This window comes from Cajanus cajan, chromosome 4 (genome assembly GCF_000230855.2).
Source record: "Cajanus cajan strain Asha chromosome 4, NIPB_CcT2T_4, whole genome shotgun sequence".
Classification (NCBI taxonomy): Eukaryota; Viridiplantae; Streptophyta; class Magnoliopsida; order Fabales; family Fabaceae; genus Cajanus; species Cajanus cajan.
In genome coordinates this window covers 79,257,018-79,278,138 of record NC_138520.1, presented here as the reverse complement: position 1 = coordinate 79,278,138, position 21,121 = coordinate 79,257,018, and the positions used below count along the sequence as shown (strand labels likewise).

General features: G+C 31.8%; 2 protein-coding genes across 4 annotated transcripts; both read left to right on the top strand.

Moving 5' to 3' along the window:
* Positions 1–5,363: 5,363 nt before the first annotated feature.
* Positions 5,364–8,618, top strand: TAFII15 (TBP-associated factor II 15). Of its 3 annotated transcripts, XM_020362936.3 has the most exons (8): positions 5,364–5,482; positions 5,576–5,700; positions 5,773–5,837; positions 6,560–6,622; positions 7,028–7,085; positions 7,160–7,210; positions 8,235–8,368; positions 8,468–8,618. In XM_020362936.3, exons 2-7 carry the CDS (start codon positions 5,608–5,610, stop codon positions 8,313–8,315), a joined length of 411 nt encoding a protein of 136 aa, XP_020218525.1. In that variant the 5' UTR covers positions 5,364–5,482; positions 5,576–5,607; the 3' UTR covers positions 8,316–8,368; positions 8,468–8,618. The 3 variants fall into 3 exon arrangements, with proteins under 3 accessions (XP_020218525.1, XP_020218524.1, XP_020218526.1); XM_020362935.3 differs by lacking the exon at positions 5,364–5,482 and having other exon boundaries at positions 5,525–5,700; positions 8,448–8,618; XM_020362937.3 differs by lacking the exon at positions 5,364–5,482 and having other exon boundaries at positions 5,529–5,700.
* A 6,026-nt stretch (positions 8,619–14,644) lies between these two features.
* Positions 14,645–20,791, top strand: LOC109802369 (casein kinase 1-like protein HD16). The gene is made up of 16 exons (XM_020363710.3): positions 14,645–15,146; positions 15,239–15,367; positions 15,464–15,537; positions 15,661–15,730; positions 15,824–15,879; positions 16,387–16,458; positions 16,610–16,704; positions 16,793–16,859; positions 17,035–17,164; positions 17,316–17,534; positions 18,112–18,242; positions 18,819–18,993; positions 19,097–19,187; positions 19,577–19,734; positions 20,116–20,304; positions 20,386–20,791. The coding sequence occupies exons 1-16, from the start codon at positions 14,841–14,843 to the stop codon at positions 20,443–20,445; spliced, it is 2,022 nt and encodes a 673-aa protein (XP_020219299.2). The 5' UTR covers positions 14,645–14,840; the 3' UTR covers positions 20,446–20,791.
* Positions 20,792–21,121: the final 330 nt, after the last annotated feature.

Below are 21,121 nucleotides of genomic sequence, written 5' to 3'. Positions count from 1 at the left end.
AACAAGGAAGTGTATTGGATTAGGATTTTAAAATACTTTTTTAGTTAAAAAAAATCTTGCAAATTTTAAAAGACTTTGCAGAATTTTCATAACTTTTAAGACTTTGTAGGATTCTGTAAGACTTTAAATTAATATTTTAATGAATTATGTAATACTTTTAAATTATGATTTTAATGAATTTTATAGGACTTTGTGGATTTTATAGAATTTTTGCATATTTTTGACATATAATAAGATTTCAATTTTTTTCATACATTCAAATTTAAAAAGAGGCAAAGACAAAAATAATAAAAAATAACAATGTCTAGATAAATAATAATAATAATAATAATTTTCAATAATATTATATCTTCTTAATAACATTCACCCACATATTCATAGTTATAATAGTTCTTCAAGCATTAATGTTTTCTCGCTCTTGCTCTTGAGTTTGAATAATAAGCTCAAAAATATGATCTTCATTAACCGGTAATGTTGAAGATGAAGGATCAAATACCTTGACCATTACAAAAAATGTAAAAATGAAAATATAGAAATATAAGATAATTTTTTATATAAAAAATCAGTATATTCGATACTGAAAAAATATTTAGATGTATCAAATTTTTTATATAAACGAAAGTATTTAGATACAAAGAATATATATATATATATATATATATATATATATATATATGTATATATATATTATTTTTAAGAAAGATTTTTAACAAATTAAACTCTTAAAGCATCACAACACAACATCATCACAATGAGATATTCAATTGTAAAGCAATCTTTCCTCTAATCCTAGGTTGATCAACACCACTTTCAACACCATGTCTTAAAGCATTCTCAATGTCAACATCTCAACAACATATAACACAATGCATCAAGTATATTCAACACAACTACTCAATTAATCAACATACAACTCAACCAAACATATAATTAGACATCATATATAAACATTGTATTGTATTAATGTATATAGAACAAACAATTATCAACCTATAACATGCAACAATTAATTTACTTTATTCATATTTACCAGCTTCATCATAAAACAACAATTTAAATTAAGGTCACCTACACCCGACGTTATCCAACCAGCGCCCGACGCTACTAAAGTAGACGTTTGACATCATGCAACCTGCACCCGCATGGTAAAGACCTTTAGGCTCTCACATCTAGCATGATAGAGTCTCATGCCTAACCTCATTTTATGCAAAGAGTCTTTGTCTGACTCACACTCGACATCACCACACTAGCGTTGACATTGTTTAAACAAAGAGTATTAGCCTGGCCACACTAGCACCACTAAACGAAGGGTTCGACATCATCAACTTAGAGAGATTTCTCTTCTCATGTCCAACACCATTCAAATCACACTCGACATGACCAATCATGCACCCTAACCCATGCTTGACTCCACAATCATGTGCTCGATGTGAGTGAGAGCGATAGCTTATAACGTGAGCACACCTAGTGCCATGAAGGTGTGTTCGGTACGATAGTGAAATATGTACTTGACATAATCACAATTATGCTCATTCCACCTGAAACTTTGAAGATTTCTAATATGCATTGTTGTAAGTCATACATATACATTCTCAACAACTTATTTTGCTATAGAATAACAAGTGCAACAACAAATGAGATCAAATCATCCAAAAATATGCATATTTACATGCTTAAACACTCCAAATCTCACAACACCCAAATTTCATCATTCAATTAGTAACTTAGTCACATTTGAATGAAGTCCAACAATCATATTACAACAAAACCAACCAAGAATCAAATTTTAGTTTTCCTCACCTTTAAATCAAAGTGAACTTGGAAGAAAAGAGAAAAACTCTAAACAATCACAAGACGACTTCGCATTGATCAACCTTGTTGATTTAAAGTTTCATTGACTTTAATTAACAAACATTACAACTAAGATGAGGTTTTGTGGGGGGGAAAATTACTCTTACAAGAGAAGATTTAAAGAAAAAGAAGACTTGCATACTAGAGCATTTATCTCTAGATTATCTTTCTATGTTTTTGAGGAATTAAACTAATGAAATTCAACACTAAATACAAATCTTATATTTTTTTTCTAGGATCAAAATGAATCTCTGCTAAAAAAATTATAAGTACTTACAACTCATAAGAAATTTCTTAATTCCAAAATTTATGAACATAAAACAACAACATATTTTTAAATGAACTTAACATCAAAATTTCTAAAACCAAAGAGAGTTCCACTCAAAATCTGAAATAGTAGAATATAATTACGGAAGGCATAGCCAAGTCCTTTCTCATTACGATAACAATTAACAAATTCATGAAAAAAGTAATTTTCAAAGGGTAATAAAAGGTTACATGAATTTGGTTCCCACGAAAACGTGAAACTTTTCCAAGGTAAACATGAAGAGTTTATAGGATTTGCCACGACATCCTCATATTTTGCAAGAGGTGATGGATTCGATCGAGACACTTGATCCGAAGATAACAAGATGTTGATGTCATTCACGCAACTCAAACTTAACGCTATTAACAACATCAACAATTCATAACAAACAAATAAAGTTGAAAACATGTTACTAAAATAATTTATCATTATATTGTATATATATCAATATGTACATACAACTCCACTGATTGAAAAATAGTGTGATATGGTCAAAGAATAAAACATCAAAATCACTATGTAGAAGCAATTTAAAAAGTGAAACACCCTAATAAGGTACACAGTATTGTAAGACGCATGATATAATTCCTGCAAGAGTAGTTGCGTTATTACCACGGAAGATACACAATAAAAGTCCACACCTTTACAAACAAACACATACATCCTTTTAGGCTTTTGCAACAAGAATGCATCAAATTCTTTCTAGCATAGGATGATATCCCTTATTACATGGTTTCTTTATTATTTATAATCAGACACACAGTTTCAAAAAATGAAACTACAACTTCTTCACCTTTTTTCAAACAGAATCCAAAATAAATTTGTTTTGTGTTATGGGAAAAGAGACAATGAAAATATGGCAGTAGGAAAAACATAATTATTATTTACATGAAAATTTTGCTTTCCTTATTTTTTATATTTTTTAAGGACATTTTGTTGTTTTATATTCATAAAAAGTTGTTGATGATAAAACAATAATGTCAGGGACGATAGCAATAAGACATATGCAAGTATAAAAGGATATGACAAATTAACAATGGAGAAACCTAGTGAAAAGAAAAAAGAACCAGGAAGTTTTTTTTTGTTTTTATCATATGAACCATCATAAATGAATAATAATATTAATGGATTGGGGAAAAATATACTTACCAACGGTGGCTGAGAATTGAGCAAATGAATAAAATGAAGAAGATTAAAAATAAACTCGCTACTATAACAAGTTTTGGGTGAAGATCTTTTAATAATATATCTGTAGTTTCTTTTAGGTTAAATACCTCTTTTGGTCCCTTACAATATATTTTTTTTTCAATTTAGTCCCACTTTAATTTTAAGTCTCAATTTGGTCCCTAATAATTTAAATTGTTCTAATTTGAGACTTTCGTCTAAATGATTTAAACGGAGTTAACTGGTGGCCACGTGGATGTCAGTTGGATGCCACGTAGGTGGATCAAAATTTTTTTGAATACACCTGGAACCAGAACGACCCGTTCTGAAACCAGAACGGCCCATTCTGGTTACATTATTGGTGTGTAAAATTTGCACCTAGAACGGGCCGTTCCAGGTCCAAAATTAACACACCAACAGTGTAACCAGAACCTGGTTTTAGAATGGGCCGTTCTGGTCCAGAATTTCATGCACAAAAAAATTAAAATACAAAGCATTTCAAACACTAGATTTGGTAATATTGTTAATGAGGATTAATAACTTCAATTGCTAAACATTTGGGTTATACAGTATATCATTAAGGATGATGCAGTGTATCACTAAGGACAATGGTAACAAGTTTTATTTCATTGTTAGTCAAACTGGAGTGAACCACTTACTACCAAATTGACACTATACAGTCAAGGATAAAACGAAATAATGTTTTTCCTTGAAGTCATTGACGATGTATCCCAATAATAACAACCTGTTCTTGAGGAAGTACCCCTAAACCCTGAATTTTATTTTCAATTTTTGAAATATATTGCGGCATTTTAGTCAAGATTTTAAACTGGATAAATTCAAATCAAAGAAATATTTTGGAAGGTCTTATCTTATTTGATTTTTTTTAGTTTTATTCATAAATGAATATTAATTTATTGTATTTTTTATTTATTATATATTTACTAATATAGATATAACAAAAAAAAAATACAATAAAAAGCATGGCGTTCTGGAACGGGCCGTTCTGAATTCAGAACGGCCCGTTCTAAAAGCATAACGGCCCGTTCTAAAAGCAGAACGACCCGTTATGGTTTCAGAACGGCCGTTCTGGTTTCAGGTTTTTTTCCGGAATTTTGACGTCCACGTGCGCATCCACGTAGATGTCACGTGGCCAACAGTTAACTCCGTCTAAATCATTTAGACAGAAGTCCCAAATTGCACTAATTTAAGTTATTGGGGACCAAATTGAGACCAAAAATTAAAGTAGGACTAAATTGAAACAAAAAAATATTGTAAGGGACCAAAAGAGGTATTTAACCTTTCTTTTATAACCAGCATGAATGAATGATAGAGAAAAATAACTAATGGGTTATAGTTTTACCCATTTCCCTAAAGACAATTTTATTTTCATTAAATTAGATATCAGTGGGATGAAATTGGCCTTAATTAGAAAAGGGAAGAGAAAGTAGCCAATCATAAAAGAAATTTCAATTGATAAAAAGTTATGAATTTTGTTACGACCAATATCATATCATTATATAATAGTAAACTACAAATTGAAATTCAAAATATATAATAATAAAAAGATAGAAATAGTAGGATAAATGATTATTTAAGAAGTGAGAGAGATTTAGGAAAGGAAATGTAAAATTAGCTAGAAATTGTTATAAAGGTAAAACAAGTAAAAAATAATGTACATGAAATCACTTATATATAAATATAATTTAATATTTTTTTACATTCTAAAATGAGTGTTTCGGAATAATTTATATATATATATATTTTAGATTATATGTTTTGGATTTTTATTAATGTACATAACGAATATTATGGAACACATTTAGTAATCTAAAATGAAGATTTTGAAACACATTTAACATTTTGAATTGAATGCTTCGGTACACGATTCAGAAGTGGAAAACTTGAGCAAGGGTAATTTAGGAAAATTCAAAAATATGTGTGTGTGGCAACATCAACATGTATGGTGTAGGAGGAAATTCCCTCCATTAAAATCCAACGGTGCATAAGTTTTTTATACAGTTTTTTGTTAAAAATTTATGTGGGCCTATTTGATCCAGCGAAGCCCATTAAGCCACAGAAGATTAGCACGCATTGTCATCGTAGCTGGAACGGGAGTGGGGTGGAGCGAAGCCCATTAAGAGAATTTTGTGAATTGAGGTTTGAATTCGAAATTGTTCGATTCTCGTTTTCTCTATGCTTCAATTATAGTCATTATTATTATTCAACAATGTTTATTATTTATGCATGAAGAATTGGGATTGGGTAAGAAAGGTTGGAGAAGGATGAACCACAACCCGCAATCAAGTGAAGGAAGGCACGACGACGATGCTGCTCTCTCTGATTTCCTCGCTTCCTTAATGGATTACACTCCCACTGTATCTAACTTTCCTTAATTTTTCATTTTTTATACTTCCCCTTATTCCAAAACTTACCCTTCTTTTATTTAGATACCTGATGAATTGGTGGAACATTACTTGGCCAAGAGCGGTTTTCAATGTCCCGATGTTCGATTGTGGGTACCTTTTATCTTTATTCAATTTCAATTATTGTCTTTATTTCCTCTCCACCGTCTTTATGTTATTATTATTAGCAGCTTCAGAAAATAAGGATGTGAGGGAAACCTCTATGGACCCAAAAAGTTTGGTTAATTACATTTTGCATCTTGCTGGAGTTTGGACTCCTGTAAAATTTACCCTTTTGTGTCAGTTTCACTGAGCCATCTTATGTTTGTTTTTAACCCAGTTGCTGGCTCTGGGTGGATCAACTTACATTTTCTGCTCCTTTTTGTTGCATCTTAATGGTTCTATTTTTTGACGCTTCTGATGTGCCTATCTTTTTGCTCCCCCCTCTCCGTGTAGTATTTCTTCTTTGCCTGAGTTGAGTTTTTGGCTGTTAGTGTGATCATCGTGCTAAAAAAGATGTGGACAAGAGGATATAAATCAAAAGTCCATTCATTTGCAAAGAGTTAAATGCTAGAGGGATACGATATTATGTTCATTGGATATCTATACATGTTTGCAAAGTGTCCCTCACAGCTTTGTGTACCTTTGGCCTTGTAGTTGTTGATTTGAGTGTTTTGAAGTTATTTAGAGATATATGAGATATGTTATCTAAAACAAATATAAGAGTAAAATTCTTTTTTTTTTTTTCCTCTACATTAAGTTGGATTCTTAGCCCTTGCATTTCTTGTTCATATTTTGTGTGCTTGACTAGAAATGGTCTTCACTATTTCAGGACTAGATTGGTAGCTGTTGCCACTCAGAAGTTTGTTGCTGAAGTTGCAGGAGATGCACTTCAGTATGTTCATTTTACCTGTTTTTTTATTGAATCTTTACCTTCTTTCTTTTTTCTTTAATTTGATTTATTTTGAACCTTGAATCAGTGCATCACAGCTAGCTATTTATTTGCATAGTAAATTTGGGAATATTCTTCTGTTGACATTTATTTCTGGTTTTCCTGGAAAATATTGAACTTTTGCCAAAAGTTAGTTCATACACATGAGTGAAGTTGAGAATTTCTGATGGAAATTTGTTTCTTTAATGAGTGCATGTCTTGGGCATTATGTAGGAAATGCACACACATCAGTGCATTACTATTTCTTTTTTGGCCAAGTCATAAGTGAATTGCTATTAGTCATTTAGTTGCCCAGTCTTTCTTATGCATCCATGCTGGCATGATGAGTTGACTAGATGTTAACCGTAGGCATTGCAAAGCAAGACAAGCAACAATTCCAAAAGACAAAAGGGACAAGCAGCAGAAGGTTTTGACAGCTTTTAACTATTTTGTTTATACATTCATTGTGTGTTTGTACTTATATTTCATTATGTATAACAGGATAAGCGCCTAGTTTTGACAATGGAAGACTTATCAAAGGCATTGCGTGAGGTAAGAATAGTTCTCTATTTCGAATAAAGAAAAGTTTCCTCTCCTCGGTGAAAGGGGTCATTGCAATCCACTATTTTATCATAGTTTTTACCCCCACTATGTAATATCCGCTCCCCGTTCTGGCTATATATATATATATATTCACTTTCTTCCAGACCATTTTGTGACACCCCGCTCATTTTTTAAGCCTTTGCTTTGCTAGCATACCTAGCTATTGTATACAGTCAGTACCCCTGGTCTTTGGCTCTTAGCATCGAAATATCCACTCTCTTCAAGCATACTGCTCTCAGTTTTTCTTAATTTGTTGCTCTGTTGCAAGTTTAGAGAAGATGGTGATTGTGGCTATTATTCACTAGGCCCAGTGGGCAGAGGGCATTAACACAGTTATGATAATTGACACATCTTCTACGAGAAGAGAATTGGGATAAAATTGGAAGTATCACCTCCACTGTTTTGAACACCACCATTGCCTATGACATTTGTCACTAGTCACTACTTTCTTTCGCTATTTCGTTTGTACTGAAAAATGAAGACAACAACTCTGAACTGAAGTTGGATGCTTTCTGGATCAGTTTATGATTGGCTTGTGATTGGTTGGTTTAATTGGTTCATTGATTTTTTAAGTTTCCATGTTTCATGCCCTGTCTGACCAGCTGGTCTAGCCTTTTTTACTTTTTTTTTTTTCGGGGGGGAGGAGGAGGGGGGGGGGGGGCACTGGAATTCTTTCTTCACAAAGGGATTGGGACAGTCAGTCTCACAGACACATGCTTTAGGAAGCATGGTCAGTTCCCAGATCTCATTCCCCTTTGGGCCAATACAAGCCTCAACCACTTGTGCCATCCCATGCAGGTGCAGGTGGTCTAGCCCTGTTTTCACAACATTGTTTTTAAGCTTCTTCTCGGGTCAATTTTATGGTATTAATTGAGCTAAAGATTAGAAGATATATATCATTCGTTTTTAATTAGTTGTGCTAATATGTTAATCTTTCTTTACATTTAATACACTTGTTATCTTTTATGTACAGTATGGCGTGAATTTAAGGCATCAAGAATATTTTGCTGATAGCCCTTCTACTGGAATGGATCCTGCTACTCGAGATGAATGAGTCTTTTCTTGTTCATCTTTGTGTTCAGGCTTCTAAATTCTCGTGTTTAGTAGGTATAGCTATATGCCAATGCAGAATTGAGTATATTCTACTTGATATGTTGCTAGTTCTCTATTTTATGTTTTTAAATAGTTGCCAAATATGTTTTGTAGGATTGACATAGTTTTGATAACAACCTCTTCTCCTCGAATCTGTCAACGCACTGCAATTGTTCGTCACTAACATTATTGGTGCTTGTAGTAATTGGTGAACATGGTCTGTGCAAGTACTCTATCAGCAATGAACTTACCTAATGTTTCTTTATTTTGTTCTACTTTTTTATTGCCCCGTATGTTTCACGTTTGTTCTTTGGTTCTAAATTTTCACTTAGTATGGCATATGAATATAATGCATTGCAGAAGTCAAAAAGGTTACTATGTTCATCCATTTTCAATTTTTTCAAAAAGCTTACTTCAAGAAAGCTTACTGTACATTGTGACTACTTTGCGATAAGTCTGCATATTTTTTAAGTTTTGTAGTTTCTCGAAATCAGTGCCAGTGAAACTGGGTATGAAAGAGAGATTAATTTTATTTTATTTTTAACTTGGTGTTAGATTTATAAACTTAAATATTTATAATTGAAAAATAATTTTCTTGTATTGGGTAGATAAAACATAATTTGTAATTTATTTTAAAACATTATAGTTAAACACACACACATATACAAATGATATAATTTTCATATTCAAAACTATTTTTTTTGTTATAAATTTCAGTTGTATAAAATAAGTTTTTTGGGTGTGCATGTGTAAATTAAATTTAGAATCGCATGGGAGTATTTTTAGAGACTACTTATTTAACGAGATCAATTTAAGAGTTTTTTCAACAAAAGAGTTTTTAAGAGTTTATACAGAAATAGCTTATTCAAAAATGACTCCCATAACCACAATTATTAAGTAATAACTCCAAAAAAAAAAAAACTCTTAATATGGGAATTCATATTTATAATACAGGCTTAAATTCATTTTTATTCTAGAAATGTGTAATTTTGATCTCCAATTTTTTTTTTTTTTACAAATTTGATTCTGTGGTTTTCAAAATTAAAAAATATGTATCATTCAAATTTTTTTAAAAAAATAATATTGACATATATGTGAATAAATTATCTAGAAATTACTGAACCATGTTGACTTTTACTTAAAGAACAATATTGTTTTATACTACATAATATTACTTAATTTTGATCTCTATGGAACTAAATTTACAATAAAAAAATTGTAGAATATGAAATTGTAATTTTGCAAAATTATATGGTCAAAAAAGTGAATTTAAGTTTATAATATAAAATATTATTATTTGTTGGTTTATTATTTTTTTCTTTCACATTTCATTGAAATAAATCCTCTATATATATATTAGATTAATTATTATTTTTTTGTAAAAGTTTCATTCTCCTCACTATCTCTTTTTCGTTCTAATTTAAATATTTTTATTTTAAGATGATTGAATTTATTTTAACTTAGCCACACAACATTTAAAATATACTAAAAAGAATATTGAGAAACTTTAAGAGAATGGTTCACTCTTCCAATTCTGAATTTCATTCTATAAAATAAAAGTACATAATTGTAAATATATAAATAAATATAATAAAAAAATATTTTAAGATGATTGAATTTATTTTAACTTTGTCACATAGCATGTAAAATACATTAAATAAAAGTATTTTGAGAAACTTGAGGAGAACGATTCACTTGAGTAAAAAAAATAAAAGAAAAGAAAATGGCTCACTCTTCCTGTATTCCATTTTATAAAATAAAAGCTGTAAATATATAAATAAATATAATGAAAAATATATTAAGATGATTGAATTTATAATAACCAAATCACACAGGATGTAAAATATACTTAAATTTTTTTTTGAGAAACTTTAAGAAAATACTCTCTCTTCCAATTTAGAATTCTATTTTATAAAATAAAAATGCATAATTGTAAATCTATAACATTAATAAAGGATAGATTAAATTGCATTTTTTTATAATATTAATTTTGTAATTTTCATTCTTCTATTTTTAATTTTGTAATTTTAATTTTTTAATTATATAAAATTCATAATTTTGGTTCAATGTTTATCTATTGATCTACAAAATTGTAAGGTTAATCATAATATAACATTAAAAAGATGACATAAAAATCATGATTTAATAATGTATAGGTTAAGTTTCATTTTTAATTCTCATTTTTATCTTACAAAAATAATAAAAATAATAAAATAAAGTAAAAACAAATAAAAATGAGAGCTAAAGCGCAATTTGTAACGTAGCAAGTTGTTTTAGAAAGCTCAATATAGGTGATTTAGTAGCCTAGAACGAGTTGTTCCCAATCTGGAACGAGCCATTCCAAGCTATTTAATTGACCTGTAAATCGTAGTTGAGAACGGACCGTTCTGGTCAGAGAACGGGCCGTTCTGGAGGCGAGTACGGGCCGTTTTGGATGGAGAACGGGTCGTTCTGGATGAGTTCCAGAACGGGCCGTTCTGATTCTAGAACGGGTCGTTCTGCATGTGGTTTTTGCACATGACGAAGGGATACAGAACGGGTCGTTCCGGGTTCGGTACAAACTGTTCTGGCCACTCCAAAATGTCTATAAATAGGGGTTCTGGGCCGTGAGGAGAATGTGAGTTTTTAGAGAGAAGTTTTAGAGAGAAGGTCTCTGGGTCTATGAACTCCTTTCTCTCATAAATTTCTCTGTATGATTCCTTTTCTCCTCTAGACCACTAATGGCTTCTGTCTTTTCTTGAAATTCAGATTAGAAAACTTGTTTTGGGAGGATTGAAGTTCCGGTTGAGCTTTGGAAGGAAATTCTATTTCGTCATAGTTGTTGGCTATTTTGAGCCAATCTTCAGGTAAGGGAAGCTAGAATGTTTTTTGTTTAGGTTGCATGTGAGTTTAGAAACTCAATTGATGCATGAATGTTGAGAATCCATAAATAGATTGAAGAAAATCTCATTTTTTTGGGGTTTTGAGAAAAAAGAAGATTTTTGATGATTTTGATGCATAGGTTGGATGCATGTGAGATTTAAGTTTATTTTGAGTTGTATGGAGCCTATGCATTGTGTTTTGTGTTTGCATGTGGCTGGATGTGTTGGTTTGGATGAGAGTTTTGAAATTCTTTGACTGGGATTAGGCCGGGCGTGAAAGAACTTAGAGCTCTTGGGTTGGTGTTAGGCTAGGCGCGAGCTGACTGCGTCGAGCGTGATTATATTTATAAATAATTGATTTAAATTGATGCTTATGCATGTTTAAAGTCGAAGTTTTAGATCATGTATGTATGATATATGATGCATGGTGAGGTATGATTCATATGTATGCTTGTGATGATACGTATGAATGGTTGAATATGATATGACATGTGTATATGTTCATATGGGTATGTTTGTTGATCATGATGGTGGGCAAACCATGTATGATGTATGATGCATGATGCATGATTGCATGTGATGCCTTATGGCATGAGTCTAGCCTAGGACTTGAGGAGAGGAAAAATATTTTCGAACTGGAAGAGCTCACATAGAGTCTCTTGAGAGTGGTGCTTGGATAGGCCACTGATATATGAAAGCGGTGCTTAGGGAGACCACTGGATTTGGGAGAGTGGTGCTCAGATAGGCCAATGGGTTGGGTGAGTCTCCTCTAAGTCCTTAGCTAGTGTTGGAGCGGGGTTTGAGGTCGAGGGTTATTCCCTTAACCAAGTACTCGGGAAGGTGCGTGGATCCTTGCGGATAGTCGGTGGGCGAACTCCACAATTGACTTGGTTATGCATGTCAAGATCGTGGTAAGCCCGTACCCAGCTGTGCTATACCTGACGGTGGATCTAGACTTCCAAGTGTGTAAGTGACATCATCCGAGTAAACCCGAGTGAGGATTATATCCTGTTTAGCTGTGACTGAGCGGGCGCATTGGGCGTGAAAACGGTTGGAGTGGTTTTGGTAGGATAGAATGTCACTTATGCAGCTTTATTGTTATAGAGATCTCCTAGGTCTATGCGTGACGACGCATTAGATGATTGATATGCATCGATATCTGTCATGAGATGCATTTATTGCATGATTATTAATATGATGAAGTGTGGTGTTTGACTTCATGATTGGTGGATTGTATTTATGCATGAGTAGTGTTGGATAGAGTGTATAGTATGACTCTATGAACATGATTGATAGTTGAATGATGTATAGTATAAATTTTATTCTGTACTTGTATGATTGGTTTTGAACTCTAGCTTACCCTTCTGTTTTCATGTGGTGGGACTGCGATGATCATATTTGGTACGAGAGCATGTCAGGGCTAGCTTGGAGTTAAGGTGTTCGCTGCGAGACGGGAAGTTTTGATCCTCGTATTAGAGTTACCATTTTGGGTAATGATTTTGACTGTGCTTGACCAGTATTAGGAAATATTATTTTTGGGATGACTGTACATATATGGAGTTCTATTCTATAATCAGAAACTTAGTTAGTTTCATTTTTATTTGTACATGTATGTATGAGTTATCCAGCTTAATATTTCTTTTAGTTTCACTAGCAGTAGTGCGATTCCACTAAGTGTAGAGACCAAGGCGGGTCATTACACAATTTAGTCTAAACATTATTATAAAATAGTAATAACTATGTTATCAGTTTAATGTCACATTATTATTAATGCTACAATGTTAACAAATTAATAAATGAACATTTAATTAGAAAACAAAAATTAAGAATTTTATAAAATTGAGAGATTAAATTATAAATTTAAAAATAGTAAGGTTAACATTAAGAGTTTAATATTATAAAAAGACTAAAAATACGATTTAATATAAAAATATTATTTAAAATAAAAAATACTATTCACATATTTTTTTTGAAAATTTTTACTCTTTAACCATTTTATTCAACTATCTCACTATTTTACGAGACACACTTCTTTTATTTCATTTTTTTTCCATTTTCATTTTTATAGCGAGACACAATGTCTCTTTTTCACAAATATATAAATAAATAAAATATAAAAAAATTGAATATGATTGAATTTATTTAACTTAGCCACATAGCTTGTAAAATACACTAAAAACAATATTGGGAAGTATACGAGAATGACTCACTATTCCATTTTATCAAATAAAACTACACAGTTATAAATTAATTAAAAAAGTTCAAACTAATTGAATATAAATGAAAATAAATTAGATTAGATTTAATTTGTTAAATAGCAAAATGTTAATAATTGAAACAAATGATGAACCAATGTAATTCCCACACTTTAAATACATTTTTATGATCTATATTCAATGTCTAGACAGAAAAAAAGTGTCAATTTTTTAAATGATGTCAAATTTAGACGGAAAAAGCTATTGTGGGATAAATAATTAAATGCCTGTGATGGCGCAATCTTAGGTAGTTTTTTTTAATATATATAATTTTTTTATATAGGAATTATAATCCTATGTTGAGACATACATTTACTGATTTAATATTTAATATTTCTGTATATTTTTTTTATAATTATAAATCATTTATGTGAATGTATGCTACATATCAATAATCTTTCAGACATTTAAAAAAGAGAGGAGCGATCCTTTTATTTCAGGAGTAACTTTACCTAAATTTATTCTATTCAATAATTTATGTTCTACATCAAATTTCAATGATTCAATCGTTCAATTTAAAATTTTTAATGCATAGATCAAATCTGTAAAATTTTAAAAAATTTGAAAATTATTTGATATTTTATTTCATTAATTCGAATCAATATATAAAATAATTTTATGATTATCTATCAATTTGAATTAATAAAATGAAGTATCAAATAATTTTTAAATTTTAAAAAAATTTATAAATTTAATCTATGCATTAAGAACTTTAAGTTGAACGGTTGAATCATTAAAATTTAATGTACAACATGAATTATTGAACGAAATAAATCTAGGTAGATTAATTCCTGAAATAAAAGAATCCATCTTCTTTGAAAAAAAACATTAAAAGGTTTTGAAGACGTGAAGCACACACAAGATATATAAGTAAAATTGTTTTTCATCTTACTTTTCTGTCTTGGACTTTTTTTCTTCTATTTATTTTTCATGTGTTTTTCTTTTTGATCTCAAGTTGCCATCATTCACTTTCCTCTTCCAGAAGCCTAATGTTAGTGTTTTATTTACCATTTATGTAGATTTTTTTATGATTAATAAGTGATTTATGTGAATGTATGGTACATACTATGAATCTTGGTGAGCTTTGAATAAAACATGAAAACGTTTTGAGCAAGTGGGGCCCGCACTGCATATATGTAAAATAGTTTTTGATGTTCCTTTTGTGCTTGGACTATTTATTTTCATGTTTTTTGTTTTATCTTTTTCATCTTAATTTGCCATCATTCACTTTCCTCTTCCAGAACCCTAACCCTAATCCCTCTCGCTGGTTTCCTTTGCTTTCTCTACTTTCCATTGATGAATTGTGAGTCGCAGCTTTTGTGAGCCATATAATGATCTTCGGGCTGCGACTTGTTTGCATGGGTTTGGAGAATGCCGGAGCTTCGTAGTGGACCGCGAAGACGTCGTGCTCCGGTAGGTCGCAGAAGCTCAGAAACGCCGTCTCCGACAACGAAATACGTGAAAACTCGCGCTGCAGTCGCAAGAGAGGCGGCGGCGACAGCAGAGAGGCCAAGAACTCGTTTGGCGGCCAAGAAAGAGGAAGAGAAGCCTTTGATAGTAATATCTGATCACTCTAAGAAGATTGTTGAAGAAAACATGGGCGATAGCGGCGGTTTGAGCGGGAATAAAGTTGTACCACAGGAGGAAGAAGCCAACGCAACTCCTTTTCCAGAAAGGGTATTCTGTTCCCCTCTTTTAATTACTCAATTCTTTCATTGATTATTATTCAGTGATGTTAATATATAATAACATGTCTTTTCATTCTGAAGGTTCAAGTAGGCGGATCACCTATTTATAAGGTGGACCGAAAACTTGGGAAGGGAGGTTTTGGGCAAGTTTTCGTTGGCCGGAGAGTAACAGGGGGCAATGACAGGACCTCTGGCTCTGGTGCCACTGAGGTAAGCTTATTCTCTTACCTCATTGTTATGTGCTGTTGAAGAATTTTGTATGTCTTTAAGTTCATTGAATGATTGTTATCTTTCGAGTTTTTCCAGGTGGCATTAAAATTTGAGCATAGAAACAGCAAAGGTTGTAACTATGGCCCTCCTTATGAATGGCAAGTGTACAAGTAAGTGCTTTACTTCTTTATAAGAGATATATATTGTCAATTGCTTTCATGTATGTACAAGATTTGTGTTGAAGGAAATTTTCCTGAAGTTTGCTTTTTGATGTCATGTGAATTTGTGAAAAGTACACTTGGTGGAAGTCATGGAATCCCTAAAGTGCATTTCAAAGGGAGACAGGGAGAATACTATGTGATGGTATGACTTGCACAACAACCATCAGCTTTTTCCACTTCCAGTTTAATTATTTAACCACTTATTCTTCTTTGGGCTTTGGGGGTGTATATGCAGGTTATGGACATGCTAGGTCCAAGTCTGTGGGATGTGTGGAATTCTTCAAGCCAGGCGTGAGTATAAGCTAACCTTTATTGTTGTATATGCTGTGTTGTTTATAGGTCTTGTGTTTTAAAATAAGAGTTATTATAATTGATTTTGTGTGTCTTTAAACTTTCTTTGTGAAGGTTTATATTGAAGTTGTGTGATTCAATTTTTAGTTCCATTTTGTTCCACATGCATACCTAACTAAATATACTAAAAGATTGAGGACAAAGAATTTGGAGTTGCAATAGTTGTAGATGGTCTGTTGTAAAAATTCTTTCTGGTGTCATCCTTTGGTTTTCTTTTGTCCAAGAATTTGGTTTTGGCTTGAGCTAATTTTGATTCCTTTTTCATGTAAATGACTATTTCAGTGAGTACTTATTAAAATTTTTTAACCCATCTTATGCATTAATGATGTATAGGCTGTATATTTTATCCTTTGATGTTGTATTGTATGCCTTCTACTGCAATACTTCTGTCTTTCACTTTTTTTGTTTTGCTGAAATTCTGTTATTGATTATCTTTTGAATGTGTAGGATGTCTGCTGAAATGGTTGCATGTATTGCTGTTGAGTCCTTGTCGATCTTGGAGAAGATGCACTCCAGAGGGTATGTAATTGGGAAAACATATTTTCTTAATTTCTTTTACACTCAACTTTTCCCTTTTTGATTTGTTTGCTACAATCTGAGCCGGTTTTATTGGTTATTTGAATTTATTGGTTTCTAAACATGATATTCTGGTTCCTATTGTTCATTATAGTTATGTGCATGGAGATGTAAAACCAGAGAACTTCTTACTAGGTCAACCGGCTACACCACAAGAAAAGAAATTGTTTCTTGTAGACCTTGGATTAGGTTGGTAGTTTTAATTTAAGGGCGATACATTTCATTCATATATACATTCCCCTTTTTGACCTTTCTTATATAAGCATGTGTTTTGCAGCAACAAAGTGGAGAGACACCTCTAGTGGGCAACATGTTGAATATGATCAACGTCCTGACATGTTTAGGTTACCTTTTTCCTTCATTTCAATTTTTTTATTTCTCTAAAATTTAGAAGTTGCTAATACTTTTTTTTGGACTCCTTTTCTATTATTATGGTTTTTTTTTTGTTTCGTGTTCATAATTATCAATATGCTAACTCTGCTTATATATATATATATATATATATTTTTTTTTTTGTAGAGGGACTGTTAGATATGCTAGTGTTCATGCTCATTTGGGAAGAACTGCTAGTAGAAGGGATGATCTTGAATCTCTTGCATATACACTCATCTTCCTTCATAAAGGACGGTTACCTTGGCAAGGTTATCAGGTATATACATTTATTTAATGTTCTCATTGACTACTTCCATTATGAAATAAGTGTCAATTTAGCAATATTTTTGTTCCAATTTATATTGCAAAATGGAGAGCGCTGATTAAGTTTCCCTACATATGTTAATTTGATTTTACCTTCTTTTTAGGGTGATAATAAATCCTTCCTTGTTTGCAAAAAGAAGATGGGAACATCTCCTGAGATGCTATGCTGTTTCTGCCCTGCTCCTTTTAGACAGTTCCTTGAGATTGTAGTGAACATGAAATTTGATGAAGAACCTAACTATTCCAAGCTTATATCTTTATTTGATGGTATGCTTGGGCCCAATCCTGCATTGAGGCCTATTAATACTGAAGGTGCTCAAAAGGTAATATTATCATGTGATTTTGGATTATAACTTTTTTCTGAATGATATATATAGAAATTGTACAGAAACAGTCAGGAATTTTTTCCCATTTACAAATAGGATTTCCTCTTACTCCCTTGGCTGCATGCTCTATTTTAGGAAACTTAATCTTGTACTATTAGATTTGATTTGATATGATGTGTTAAAATGTGATACAAAATATAAATTTTCACTAATGCTGGGCCATAATCTTAATTAAATTGAGGAAAATGACTCTTGAAATATTATTTAATATGAAAATCAATCATGGTAATATAATAGAACATGGGAACTAATACTAAGATCATCTAAGATACTCTAAATATACTGATATACTATTTTGGATATTTTCATGTATTGTGGTACCCACCCTCATGCTAAGTCTTATTATTAAGCTTTAAATTTGTTGCACATATATATATAATAAATAATGGGGCATATATCAGAACTGCTTTAAAACTGATAGTAGGGCATATGGCAACCTTGATTATTTTTATTATTATGTTTTTGGTCTTTGTGTTCATGTTGGTACCTTGTTCCCTCAAACAAAATTTACCAGGTTGGTCAGAAGAGGGGTAGATTGAATATTGAGGAAGAGGATGATTCACAGCCCAAAAAGAAGGTTCGTTTGGGGGTTCCTGCTACACAATGGATTTCAGTTTACAATGCAAGGATGCCAATGAAGCAAAGGTATTACTCTTTGAGCAATTGGATATGAGGTTTTTTATGCACTTTACATTGTATTAATATTAGAGCCTTTTTCAAATCAAAGAAAGGTTTGCTTTAGTCTTACATTGGTCCAACCTTTAATTTGAATTCACTTGTTTAATATCACAGTTTAGCATATATGTATCATCTAAATGATTCAGACCTTGTTCATTAAAAGTGTATCTTGGAGCCATTTGTGAACCGGAAGTATTTTTTTGTTAAACCAAACTTGAGTCCTTTGAGTGGTTGAATTCAGCTTGTCCTTGCATAACTTGAACTATACTGTTTTAATGATAATTATATTGTAGAAAAAGTTTAATTAATAGGTGCTGAAATATTTATAACTATGTTATAAACTTACAGTATATGTTAAAAATTAAGTAAATTTAACGCTTTAATTAAGCAATAATAGTGGACCAAATGCCGACTTTACAAATAATGCAGTTCTTGATTTACATAAATAAAGTTACAGCTTTACCTTGAAGGCAAAAGCGCCCTCTGCTTGAGTATTTTGTTATGAATATGTTTTTATGACTTTTTGAATTGGTTGTATATTAGGTATCATTACAATGTAGCAGATGCAAGATTAGCACAACACGTAGAAAGAGGGATTGCAGATGGCCTTCTTATTAGTTGTGTGGCATCTTGTTCCAATCTCTGGGCACTTATTATGGATGCTGGAACTGGTTTTTCTAGTCAAGTTTATAAGTTGTCTACAATTTTTTTACACAAGGTAAAATTATATGATATGATATGATATAAATCAGTATGTATTATATAATTTGTTATCTGTTTAAATATAATAAATCTTACCTATGTATTATGTTCCTTATCAGGAATGGATCATGGAGCAATGGGAAAAGAACTATTACATCACTTCTATTGCAGGGTCTACTAATGGGGGCTCTCTTGTGGTGATGTCAAAAGGTCTCTTTAGTTACTTTTATAAACGAAGACAATTTTTTTTCTTTGTCAATACCATGGGATGATGGGAAAATTTTTCCAGATTAACATCTACGGAATTACCCCAATTTTTTTCCTCCTTTTTTGAAAATGAACGTTTTGTTATTTTTTTTTTTCTGGAGATTTTACTTTTTTTAAAGTCATTTGGTCGTGTTTTCTCTTCATAGGTCCCATTCCCCTAAAAATGACTTGCATTTTTGTGGGGTAATCCACCTCCTGTAAACCAATTCAATTGGTTGTTTTTCAGTTATTTATTTATTTTTATGAGTATGAGAGGTAGACAGATCTCTAGATACAATCATTCTTCTGTTGCTAACCTTGATATTTGGTGACTTGTGGTCTAATTTATGCAGGCACACAATATACCCAGCAATCATATAAAGTAAGTGATTCATTTCCCTTCAAATGGATAAACAAGAAGTGGAGGGAAGGTTTTCATGTGACCTCAATGGCCACTGCCGGAAGCCGTTGGGGCGTGGTTATGTCTCGAAATGCTGGATTCAGTGATCAGGTTTGCTGTTTATATTGTACTATTTATTTGTTCTTATTTTTTTAATGTTTTTATTCAATTGAGTATGTCTACTACTACATAGTCTGTTGTTGATTTCAAAGTGATATTTTAAAAATGTGTACCTTGAGAGCATGTCTAATACTACATGACCTGTCCATGGTTTCAAAGTGATATTCTGAAGCCTGTTGGACAAGTGAAAGCATTAGGGTTATCCTTAACTATTTTGGTTTTTGTCAATTTTCTTTTTTATTAGATTCAATTGAAGATAGCTTTATACATTGATGTTCCATGGTTCAATTAGTTTATTTATACTATGTTAATAAATACTTTCTGCCACTGGACATAATCCTTGCTTTCTCATAATCTCCTTTTTAAATGTAGGTTGTTGAACTTGATTTTCTCTATCCCAGCGAGGGAATCCACAGAAGATGGGATAATGGTTATAGGATCACAGCAACTGCTGCTACATGGGATCAATCTGCTCTTATATTAAGCATTCCTAGGCGCAGGCCTGGAGATGAAACTCAGGAGACATTGCGGACATCTCAATTTCCAAGCACACATGTTAAGGTAAGGGTTGATGAATGAAGTAGTTGATTTTGAGGTTAAATGACAGAGACTGATTGTCATTTTGGTTCTATTTATGTGCAGGAAAAATGGTCAAAAAATCTCTATCTTGCTTGTTTGTGCTATGGACGCACAGTTTGCTGAATTCCTTCTCAAGTCCGAAGGATTTGTTTGACTGTAGAATTATGTATTCTTCAATGCTCCCAATCATGTATAATGTTGAGAATTGTAACTCTGTTATAGTATTACTCTCCCCGCCCATTCTGTTGCAAGTTCGTTGTGGTGGAGATCTGACAGTTAAGTTAATGTATACAACTTAGCTATATGTTACTCTATTATGTATGTAGCTTCAATAATTTTTTTTTTTTTGAATTTTCAAGATTGTTTCCGCATTTAGTCGAATAAAATCTATGTATGAATAGCTTTCCTTGTAAATAAGAGTCAAATAATATGAATTTCTGTCCTGCATGAAGGGCATTTGAAATCTCAATTACAGTTTGTGAATAAGGATTTATTTACGCCGAATTTAAAATATTTTGTTTGAATATGATTTTTTTTAAAAAAATGAATATGAAATTTAAAATTAATTTTCCCTTTTTATTTGTTTCTCTTCTTTTATTCTCCTAATCATTTTTCTATCTTATTTGCTCCTATTTTTCTCTTTGTATGTCCTTTCTCTCTTTCCCCTTTATTCTCTCTCATCTTTTCTCTAATCTCTTTATTTTTTTTTCTCTACTATTTTCTAATTAAGGAATTCAGCGTAATATATTTTTGTATGTTGGTACTCCATCCTTGAATTGGGTACAGGGAGCTGTTAAGT

What these genes read in the sequence shown, in the direction of transcription:
- TAFII15 (XM_020362935.3), top strand. Translation starts at nt 5,566, where the DNA reads ATGCATGAAGAATTGGGATTGGGTAAGAAAGGTTGGAGAAGGATGAAC. An exon ending in TAATGGATTACACTCCCACT is followed by an intron (nt 5,701 to 5,772) that starts GTATCTAACTTT and finishes TCTTTTATTTAG; the next exon opens with ATACCTGATGAATTGGTGGA. An exon ending in AAAGGGACAAGCAGCAGAAG is followed by an intron (nt 7,086 to 7,159) that starts GTTTTGACAGCT and finishes TATGTATAACAG; the next exon opens with GATAAGCGCCTAGTTTTGAC.
- LOC109802369 (XM_020363710.3), top strand. Translation starts at nt 14,841, where the DNA reads ATGCCGGAGCTTCGTAGTGGACCGCGAAGACGTCGTGCTCCGGTAGGT. An exon ending in TCTTGTAGACCTTGGATTAG is followed by an intron (nt 16,705 to 16,792) that starts GTTGGTAGTTTT and finishes TGTGTTTTGCAG; the next exon opens with CAACAAAGTGGAGAGACACC. An exon ending in TTCCAAGCACACATGTTAAG is followed by an intron (nt 20,305 to 20,385) that starts GTAAGGGTTGAT and finishes ATTTATGTGCAG; the next exon opens with GAAAAATGGTCAAAAAATCT.